Raw genomic sequence first — 11,411 nt, forward strand, 5'->3', positions numbered from 1 at the left:
TGTGGCTGGGGCAACGTGGGGCTTTTGCCCAGCAGGGCATCTGATTAGCCACTGGAGATCTGATTAGCTTTGCAGATTTATGCTTTGGCAGCAGCTATCCTCACAGCACAAGGATCTTCACTGCATGACTGAAGGCAAGCTGGGTGTATGCAAGGAAATATTCTTAAACAAGATGTTTAAGAATATTAAACCTCCATTGGCACAAAACAGAGCTTCTGCCTGAAACGTTGAACAGTCATTATTAGAGTTATGCATGACCTCAGTCCTTGACATTTTGTGGTTACCTCTGTCTCCTGCATCAGCCACTTTGCGGTTATGCCCGCCCTGTGTCAGAATTCCAAAGCTACCTGTAGGCTCCACGAAGAGGGGGGGAGCCCTGTCCTACAGGCACGGGGCCAAACTAGGTATTATATCTGTAAACCAGGTCAGGGAACACAGACATGACTTGACAGATATGACTCTGGGGAACCAGCATTCCCGACTGCCAATCACTCTGGGACTTGATTTGCCTCAGTAGCTTGGCACGGGGGGCGGGGGGGGGGGAGGGAAGACTCCCAACCAATGCATGGTGGATGTAACATCAAGTGTGTGTTGGAAGGGAAAGAGGAAGGTGAGGAAAATTCCAAGTTGTGTTACCGGAATTGGTCTCCTTGTGAGTAGGAGGGATTAGCAGCAAGGAGAAGGCTATGGGAGAGGGGTAACAAGCGAGATCTCCACCAATTTTTACAGGGTCCGCTCCCCAAGGAAACTGACAAGACGGGTGTTCTTCAAAAACAAAGAGTCGTTTTTATTTATAGGAGAAAACTCCCTCACACACAACAGCCAAATAAACAGTTTGTACACATACACAAGAGTCCTAGGAAATTAGCTGGTTGGAATAGAGTGAGGGATTTGGGAGGTGGTTACCATCAGAGGAGTAGTCCCCGGAGGAAGAGGGCTTCGAACGTCCTGCATCCTTGGCCAGGGATTAAGACTCAGGGCCAAGCTACACGTGACGAATGACACTTGAACGGCAAGTGTATTTCTCCCTGTTCACTTGCCCTCCACTCAATCCACTTGCCGTTCAAGTGTCATTCGTCACGTGTAGCTTGGCCCTCAGAGAGATATTTGAGGGAGCAGTGCTGAGATTCCAAGTAGGCGCCCACCACACTGCTTGATTTGATTGGGGCACAGCTAGGGTCCTTATAGGACAAATCGGGCTCTGGGCTGGAGTGTGACTTCAGCCGTTAAGACAAAGACCTTAATGGTTTGTTTGTTTGTTTGTTTATAGTCCGCCTTTCTCACTGAGACTCAAGATGGATTGCATCGCGTGAGATTAGTACAATCAATATCAAGGACACTTCCATCAACAATGCCATAGGATAAATAAATACAAGTTTACAAAGACAGCATTAGCAACTCAGTCGGGCGGTTTGCTAATGCGATAGGAAGCACATTAGATTCAGTAGCCTATGGTTTTTATACCATAAGCAGCTATTAAAATGGCAAAGGCCAGGCGGACTGCTCACAGTTGCTCCTCAGGTGACCCTGGGAGGGTTTGCCATAACTTTTATTTCCTCTGTTATAATGGCTCATCTGGTTAAGACCCAAGATCCTTCCTGCATCTGAGGAAGTGAGCTCTGACTCAGGCAAGCTTCATGCTGGAATGGGTTTTTTAAAAGGTGCCACTGGATTCCAACCCAACCCATCTGGAATTTCCCTCAAGACCTATTGCCGTTGCAATGGATTTCATACCTGGAGATGTTTCTGAAGTGTGAGCGAGATCGCCCCAGCCATAACAGCCTTGCTTTGAAAAACAAATAGTCTCTGCACGGGCATCTTCCCTCCTTGGGCCCTGCCTGTGTGAAAGGCAGGAAGTGACTGGTGTTGAGGGTTGCCTTGTTTACATAAAGGCTCATTAACGTCCCTGTGATTCAGCCAAGGGATGTGTGTATACACATAAGGGGAGAAGAGGGGCCTGGGAAATGGTCCAACCAAGCCATTAATGTGGCCATGTGTATGTCCATGTGCAGCATAATCTCCATTAATGAGGATGTAGTGATTAGACCCATCTGCCCTTTTGTCCTCCATGCCACTCTTTCCCTCTCGCTGTTCCCCTGACAGACATGCTGCTTTTGCTAATAGTGCAGAGGGGAGCATAGCCTATATAACTTGGGAGGAGGACATTTCTCTAGCTAGTTCTCACTCTTAAATTGTCCTTACAAATTTGGCAGTTGCGGCTTTCTCTGTGCACTACTGGAATTTCTGCCTGCATGGCTTCTCCCCCCTGGAAGCAGCATCAAGCCAGGTAAAGGCATGTGTGGGTGGCATCTGCATGTGTGCGCTGACCCTGTACTGCCCCCACACCTCCACTGGCACATCAGTGCAGATGGTTGCTGGTGCCAACCCCCCTTCTCCAGTTTCACAGCTGAGCTGAGGTCCTTGAGGGTCTCGAGCAAGAACTTGTGATTTTTTTTCCTTTACGTGAAAGCTGAGGTTCTCAGAAAGTCCAATTCCGTGGCTTCTCTGTTTTGCTAAGGAATATAAGCATATTCGTAGCCCTGTTTAGAGATGTGTAACAGCAGCTAACAAAAGTCTTGCTGCCATCTGACTAGAGATGGGCACGAACAGAAAAAAACCCTGTACATGATGTTTGTTGTTCGTTGCCATCCACGAACAGGGACTCATGAACAACCACGAACCTGACCCTGTTCATGAACATATTCATGGTTGGCTGTTCGTAGGGGCCAGCAGGGTCTCCTCCACCCATCATCCAAGTTTGGTCAAGATCCCTACTGCACCACTCCCAGAAACCTGACCTGAGCAGGCAGCAGGAAAGGTACCAGTAATAAATAATAGCTCGGCCCCAGAACCTGGCAGCAGCCCTGGAACTTGAAGGGGTAGATTCCTACCACACCACTCCCAGAAACCCTACCTGAGCAGGCAGCAGGAAAGGTACCAGTAGTGAATAATAACTTGGCCCCAGAGCCAGGCAGCAGCCCTGGAACCTCAAGGGGTAGATCCCTATCCCACCACACACAAAGAAAATCCAAGCTCCAATGCACTCTCCCTGTCTCTCTATCAAAATGCCAACAGCAGCTGTCTCTCCCTCTCCACTGTCTGCAAAGATTAGCCAGAGCTGGGAGCCCCCCCCTCCCCCCTGGTCTTTGCTCTCTTGTAACAAATTTGGAGCTCCACACTTGGAAGGAAGACCTGCCTATCAAGCTAAATGGGGCTTAGATTGGGGTTTCCAGGGCAACAGCAAGAGTTCGGACAGAGTTCAGGCAGTCCCTGCCTCCGGTTGCCAAGGGAATTGATTGCAGGTGCCAGACTGTCTGACTTGATGAACAGCAACGAACGAAGCTTGCAATGGCCACCTGTTCGTTTATAATGGGGTCTCACGAACAGCTTGTTCTCAAATAGCAGATTGGCTGTTCGTGGCTTTTTTTTGTTTGTATTGCTGTTCGTGCCCATCTCTACATCTGACGTCATTGTTAGTTGTTCTTATTATTAATTTCATTTATAGCCCACCATTCTCCAGGCGGATTACAAAATGTGAACAACACAACAATTCAAACAACAATTCAAACACCAACACAACAATTCAAACAGGTGATGGATTACAAAATACAATAAAAATGATTCAAATGGGAAAGTATTTCTAGTAAAACAATTCAGGCAAAGAATGGCTTAAGGCAAGAATACAGTCTAAAGTTTTGACACACCGTACTGAAGAGGGGGTTACAAAGGTAGCAGATAGCAAATTGCTGTAGAGAGGGGGTGATACATACAATAAACATTGCAGTACGCTATAACACTATTCCTCGTAGAAACAATCTTCTGAGCTAGACCGTCGCTTTGTAGTTCTGATTCTTTTATGAGCATGCCCTCCTTAACATTTCTGTTTTGCACATTCTGCAGAAAGATGTGTGGGTGCCTTTCTGATAGCCCCAGGCAGGCTGTTCCATAGCGTGGAAAGCAGTACAGAGAATGCATATGAATGGCAGTTGCTGATTTTACCTGTTTGCAGACGAGCATCTTCGGAAAGCTGTGCTCAGATGAGGGTATCTCTTGTGGCTACCTAGGGAGAAGAGAGATGCCCCAGCCCCCTGTCTCTTATTCTGTAATTTTGCTCACACCTTTGTAGCCCCCTCAGCTACTGATACACACTGCAATCTTTCTTTAAAATAAGCAACTTTGCTGTAATTCATCTTATGACTGAACTTTCTTCTTGTCCAGCATCTCCTCGATGATGAGTTCTTCCTCTGCATTGGAAGGGGACAGCCACTTCAGTGTGAAACCCAAGGACTGATCAGGCCTGCATTGGGCCCAGGGCTTTTTTTCTGGGAAAAGAGGTGGTGGAACTCCGTGGGTTGCCAGCACAGGGGGCAACTCTTGGCAGGAGGTAGTGCCCCTGGTACCACATGCGCATGCACAAAGTGTGCACACGCTTCCGGGAAAACGCAATGATATCACTATGGGTCAGCTGGAACAAGGGGGGAGTTTTTAAAAGTTTAAATCGCCCTCTGCGAAAATGGTCACATGGCCAGTGGCCCCGCCCCCTGATCTCCAGACGGAGGGGAGTTGAGATTGCAGAGGGCAATCTCAACTCCCCTCTGTCTGGAGACCAGGGGGCAGGGCCACCAGCCATGTGACCATTTTCAAAAGGTGCTGGAACTCCGTTTCACCACGTTCTAGCTGAAAAAAAGCCCTGATTGGGCCTGACTGGGTTCCTGGCACCCTGGTCTAGTTTGGCTCTGTATTGTATTGTTGGGGCTGATTCTGAGGCCTGGCGTGTTGATTTACAGCCCAGAAAGAGGAAATTGCAACTTGCAAAGTAGTACCAAAAATGGGCAAGGCTCCACAGCAAACAGCTTGAGCATTGCAGTTTGCTGAATTAGCTGTGGCCAAGTTGAATGGGTGATAACTGGTCTAATACAAATGAGGAGAGGATGGGCCAAACCTCCTTGCTTGGAAGGGTTGAGGCCAGGTATTTCTGCTTCTACCTTATTCTCTGCAAGTTGCTTGGGAGAGGCTGATTTTAGTAGCATTATGTATACTTTCCGGCATGCCTATGAAAGAATACTTTGTTTTCTTAGTTTTAGGTGGGTAGCTGTGTTGCCCTGCAGTGGAATAGCAGGATTTGAGTCCAGTGGCACTTTAGAGACCAACCAGATTTTCAGAGTGTAAGTATCAGAACTCCCTTCTTCAGATATGAGTAGGAATGGAGGTCCCTAAGCCTTTATATCGCAGCCTAAGGAGGGTGGGCCCTTTGGTTGAGAAATAAAGGCTCAGGGATTTCCATTCCTTCTTATGTCTGAAGAAGGGAGCTCTGACTCTTGAAAGCTTACACTCTGAAAACCTTGTTGGTCCCTCAAGTGCCACTGGACTCAAATCCTAGTTTTCTTAAAATTTGTGAACTTGTACTGGAATCTGTATCATTTCTTGGTGCTTGTTTGCCAACCATGCCTCTTGGGCTGGCAAAATTCTGCATCCCCTCCTGTGTCATTAAGACGCAGGCCGTTTCCACACTACTCACCTTCATCCGGAACGCTGTGGAACGTCACAAAAAAAGGTGGAAGATAGCGTTTTCTCGCGCGAGTTTTACGTGATATTGTGCAAAACTCGTGCGAGAAGACGCTATCTTCCGCATTTTTTTCGTGACGTTCTGCAGCATTCTGGATGAAGGTGAGTAGTGTGGAAACAGCCACAGTTTGGTGTAGTGGTTAAGAGCGGCAGAACTTTATTCTGGAGAACCAGGTTTGATTCCCCGCTCCTCTGCTTGAAGCCAGTTGGGTGACATTGGGTCAGTCAACACCTCTCTCAGTGCTCTCTCAGCCCCACCCACCTCACAGGGTGATTGTTGTGGGGATAATAGTAACACACTTTGTAAACTGCTCCAACTGGGTGGCAGTATATAAATCAAATGTCGTCATCGTCATCATCAACAATAAGGGTTTGGGTTTTTTTAACTCGCAATTGCTAAAAGGCTATATTCTTATAACAGTCTGCCTGTTAGGTCCTTTGAACTTCCAGCTTTCATTGTTTAAAAAGGTGCAGGTCCTTTCGATTACAGAGATATAGGGAGAAAAGCATATCTCCACAACAATAAGGGCTAGAGACTTTTTAAAAATTACAGTTGGAAATTCAGTGAAACTAGTAGTCAGATAGTTATAACAATATAGTCATCTAACAATATAATCATTTAGCAATTGCCAGTTAAAAAACAAGAACCCGAAAGTTACCTAGAGAGGCAAATGGACACTGCAAAGGGCTGGGGCAGGGGAAATGACTCCAGTGTAGGTGAGACTGGGAAAGATCTGGACATTTCCATCAGCATGGCAGCTACCTCTGATCTTTCCAAAAAGATAAAGCAGGTTTTGGAAAGCACACAGAGAAGCAAGGAGGCGCATGGGATGGGGGTGGGGGTGGGAGGGAATAAACACTTCTCAATCTGGACCCAATAGGCAGCGTAGAAACAACCTCTATCTCTCTTAAAGTGGAAATAAATTGTTTGGAGGGGGGGGGAATCCAAATGAAATCTGCCTATCAAAACCTGGATTTCTCTCCCACCCGCTTGAAATGTTTTTGTGTTTAGGTAAAGGTAGTCCCCTGTGCAAGCACCGAGTCATTACTGACCCATGGGGGGACGTCACATCACGACGTTTGTTACGGGGTGGTTTGCCATTGCCTTCCCCAGTCATCTACACTTTACCACTGCATATTCTGCATGTGGTTTGAATATAACAGTCTTGCGGCCCCTTAAAGACCGAAAATGGGAGCATCTCGTGCAATGAGCTCTGGAAAGCAAGGGAGAAGAACCCTTCTCTTTATCCATTTTAAAATTCAATTTCCAAACAGTTGGCAGGCATTCTGGCAAAACAGAAGGGATATAGAAAGCTCAAGCTGCTCTGTGCTGTGGCCCAGCTTTGAATTGAGGCCCCAAGGCACTGTTTCTGCTTTTGAAGAACATTGTGAAGATCTAATCACCTCTCCCAGTGTCTTATCTAACTAAGCCTTAAGACACAATGATGTACAGATTTGCATGGTGTGTTTTTCCCCTCCTGCAGCTTTAAAAAGTTCTTTAAAACCAATAATAGCCTTGAGCACATTCTGAAAGGGAGGAGGGTGGGAGAGCAGCTAAACATTCTTGCCCAGTCCTCTTTTAGCTCAAAACTGACCCTTCCAAATTTCTTTTTTTTAACCTGCAAATTGCATATGGGCATGCTTCACAAGCTGGGTGAAAAATCACTTTGGGGGATGGTGAAACTTGGAGGTGGACACAAACTGGGAAAATTCCGAACCGTGCGTGGTTCGTGGTTCATCATGTTTCATGAACCACGAACTTTCACGAACTTGTCCCAGTTTGTGAACCAGTTTGTTTGGTTTGTGAAAAGTCACTTCCGGTCATGAAAACATCACTTCTGGGGCAGCAGAAGGTCTGCAGAAAGCCTCTTCCCCCATTGCCTAGGAAACTGATTGATCGGCACCAGGCTGTCTGCAGTGACGAACTGAAAAATGAACCAAACGAACTGGCCTAAAGTTCATGGCAGTTCGTCAGAAATGGGTTCTGATGAACTACTGGTTCGCGAACCTCGAACCAACCCAGTTCGTGATGAACTTTGGTTCGTATTTCGGTTCATGCCCATCTCTAGGCTGCTTCGGATTGTTAAAAAATACGTGGAGGAAAGAACAGCAGAACTTGGCTTCATGGATAGTTTGAGTCTTAGATATTAGGGATCTGTAACTGAATTCTGCTCCCTCCATTTCATTTAGCAACAAAGGTATTGCAAATGGGGTATCTGTTGCATTTGGCTACCGTAAAGTTCTCCCTCTGCAGCCTGCTGTTATTGGGGACTGGGAAGACAGCATGGGGGGATGTTAACCTTCTCTTCCCCAACATTGTACTCCCTATCAATAATCAGGACGTCTGTGGCTGACATTCAAAGCTAAATTGCATGTTTGGGCATCTGTGACTGGTAAGGTTGCCAACTTCAGCTTGGGAAAATCCTGGAGATTTGGGGGCTATGCCTGGCGACAGTAGAGTTTGGAGAGGCGAGGAAGCTCAGCAGGGCTGTGATGCCATGGAGTCCACTCTCTGAAGCTGCCATTTCCTCCAGGGGAACGGATCTCTCTGGTCTGAAGCTCAGTTGTAATTGTAGGAGAAGTCCAAGCCCCACCTGGAGGTTGGCATCCCTAGTGACTGGGTCTCCAACAGTGCCAACAGGCTGGCCCATTAGGTGCCTGAGCAAATGGATGAGTGTCGAGCCCTGCTCAGGTATCTCATCTGGTTATGCAGTGGTTTGGAATGCAAATGTCTTAGATGCTCCAGAATTGAGCTGGGTTTTTATGTTCCATCCGATTGCTGCAGTGACGCGTCGGATCTGATACTCCTGTTCTTTCTTCCAGGGCTCACCGCAATGATATGGAGAACATCTACCCCTTCTTGTTTCTGGGGGCTGTCTACTCCTTCCTGGACCCCAACCCAGCTCTGGCCCGGATCCACTTCCTGATCTTTTTCGTTGGCCGGATGGTCCACACTGTGGCTTACCTCCTGAAGCTGAGAGCCCCTACGCGGTCTGTGGCCTACGGCGTTGCTCAGCTCCCCTGCTTTTCCATGGCCCTACAGATCATCTTTGCCCTTCTAAAACACTGGTGAAGGTTCATTGTCCAGGCAGAAGTCTGATTGACAGGGGTTGGAATGAATCCAGAAAGCGGCTTGTTTCCAGCGAAGGGGGAGGCTCCTCCAGTTGTCTTGCTGCGGCACCTGGGCTTCCTGGGCTGAGACAGACCCCTGATCACTTGCAAATGTACCACATTCTGGAATCTTCCTTCCTGCAGCGGAAGGGTAGGCTGTGCAACACGAGGCCCCGGACCACCCATTCTCAGTAAAAGCATATCCAAGAAAGCAGGACCAAACCTCTAGTACTTCAACTGGATTTTGGCATGGTGGGGTCGGATGTCTTATTGGGGAGTAGAGGGGGCTACCATTGGGACAACTATGCCAAGGTGGTTATAGCTTATTTCAGAGGGAGGAGTGCACTGAGAGCCTGTTTGGTGTAGTGGTTAAGAGCGGTGGGACTCTAATCTGGAGAGCCGGGTTTGATTCCCCACTCCTCCATATGAAGCCAGCTGCGTGACCTTGGGCCAGTCACAGCTCTCCCAGAGCTCTCTCAGCCGCACCCACTTCACAGGGTGATTGTTGTGAGGATAATAATAACATACTTGTAAACCGCTCTGAATGGGTATTAAGTTGCCCTAAGGGCCGTATATAAATCAAATGTTGTTGTTATTATTCTCCAGTTTAAATTATCGAGATAGATCTCACTCGATTTCTTACTATTGCTTGTGGAAAGTTTTTTTTGGGAGGGGGCAGTTTCTATCTCCAGTATGTGACCTGATTCTCCACACTTGGACCCCCCTGTTGATTTCAGAACTGTTATGAGAGTGGTCAGTGCCATTCTTCTCACTTCTGGGATACGTCTGTGTCTCCCCCAGACCCATTCCTCTTTGGTCTCTGGCTGGACTGTCTTTAAAAGCAGCCACGCACAAACACCCTCTGTGATCTTGCTGCAAGGTCTTGGGGGGCTCCTGCTCTGTGGCCCTGGCACTAGCCACAGCTGAGAATGGCCCAATACCCATGCATCAGCATGGCTTCTGCTTAGCCAGCTCCTGTTTTTTGGTTACCCCTTACTGTGTGGATGACTGCCAGGGAGGCTGTACAATTCTTGGTTTTTCAGACTGAATCCAACCCTGTGCACTACTACCAATGGTGGCCCCTCTACCCAGTGGGCAGTGAAAACATTAGGCTGGTGTTTTGTTTAAATCTGTATGACACACCATTCTTGCAGAAGTCCCTAACTGGAACTAAGAAATCTCAAAGCAGTGTCTCTGGCAGAGATGTAATGGACAACCTCCTCTGAGCACTGCCAGTTCCATTATATATCTCTTTTGCATTCCCAGTGGCACTCAAGCCGGAAACATGACCGAATTACCCACCCCTAGAGAAGGAAGGAAAGATGGAGCCAGTGCATTGAATCATGCAGAGACAGAACAGGCAGCTCCTTCCATTAATGTGTTCTTTGGGATCACTTGAGCCTCTAATTTTTTCCCTCTCTCTGTCATGGCACAGTCATCATTTTTGAAGTATGCAGTTTGGGGGTTCAGGCCCCATGGGCACATGCATACTGCTACAGTCAGAACTGTTTGGTGGCAAGAGATTAAAGGAAGAGCCTTATTTTGCAAAAAGAAGTGGTGTACATGATAGAGTTGTTTGGACCACAGATGTAGATTAGGCCTGGCACACCCCACCCATCTGGGCTTGTGTGTAATCTTCATAATATTGTAAAGAGGTTAAAAAAAACCCCAAGAATCTGTTTATCACGTTGAGCAAAGTGTCTTTGCTCTCCGGATGCATCAAACTGAACTGCAATTTTTTTTCAAACAATACAAGAATTTTTATTACCCCCAAAGCTGGGCAGCTTACTCGAAAGCCTCCACACTGCTGATCTTCCTCCAGACTATGCCATAGTGGGGTCAGGGTGGGGCAGAGTGCTGGGCATACTTCCTGGGCCTCCCTCCACCCATACAAGATGTTTGGGGTGGGGGGAAGGGTCCACCGTGCCCTCCTGTGGTATGGAAACTGCTGTCTCTGGGTGGTGGCGATAGGGTCAGGTCCCCTTGGTGGAACTGGGCTCACCCCATGGAGTGATGCAGTTGCAACAGCTTACCCTGGACTTTATAGGAGCACTGGAGGAAAAGGAGCCATTGCAAATTGGTTGCTGCCAGCAAGGGGGGTGTTCACGCACACATGTTAGCAAAGAACTGGAACACACACACACACACACACACAGGTACTTCACTTTTATTTGTTACCAGCCCCTTTCCAAAATGACTTTCTTGCCAATAAATCTGCTGCAGGTTGGCAAAGGATTTGGGGAAGCATTCTGGTGCATATGCACAGCACCTGTGGGGAGCTCATGTGCCTGGCTGGGCTTCACCTTAGCTTTGCTTGGAACAAAGATCTCCCTCCTAGAGCCGGTTTGGTGTTGTGGTTAAGAGCGGTGGGACTCTTATCTGGAGAACCAGGTCTGATTCCCCCCTCCTCCGCTTGAAGCCAGCTGGGTGACTTTGGGTCAGTCACAGCTCTCTCAGAGTTCTCTCAGCCCCACCCACCTCACAGGGTGATTGTTGTTGTGGGGATAATAATAATAAGATACTTTGTAAACTGTTCTGAATGGGCATTAAGTTGTCCTGAAGGGCAGTATATAAATTGAATATTATTCTTATTCTTATTCTTATTCTTATTCTTATTCTTATTCTTATTCTTATTCTTATTCTTATTCTTATTCTTATTCTTATTCTTATTCTTATTCTTATTCTTATTCTTATTCTTATTGTGTAAGGTAGGGGCATTTTTCATTGCCTGAGGC

General features: G+C 47.3%; 1 protein-coding gene across 1 annotated transcript in view; it reads left to right on the top strand.

The window, feature by feature from the left end:
- Positions 1–11,181, top strand: part of PTGES (prostaglandin E synthase) — a 50,393-nt gene extending 39,212 nt beyond the window's left edge. Inside the window, exon 4 of the mRNA XM_054997163.1 lies at positions 8,389–11,181. Within this exon, the coding sequence (XP_054853138.1) occupies positions 8,389–8,638 (250 nt within the window). The 3' untranslated portion in view covers positions 8,639–11,181. The remainder of the gene's footprint in view (positions 1–8,388) is intronic.
- The last annotated feature ends 230 nt before the right edge of the window (positions 11,182–11,411 follow it).

The sequence above is a fragment of the Eublepharis macularius genome, chromosome 14, assembly GCF_028583425.1.
Source record: "Eublepharis macularius isolate TG4126 chromosome 14, MPM_Emac_v1.0, whole genome shotgun sequence".
Lineage (NCBI taxonomy): Eukaryota > Metazoa > Chordata > Lepidosauria > Squamata > Eublepharidae > Eublepharis > Eublepharis macularius.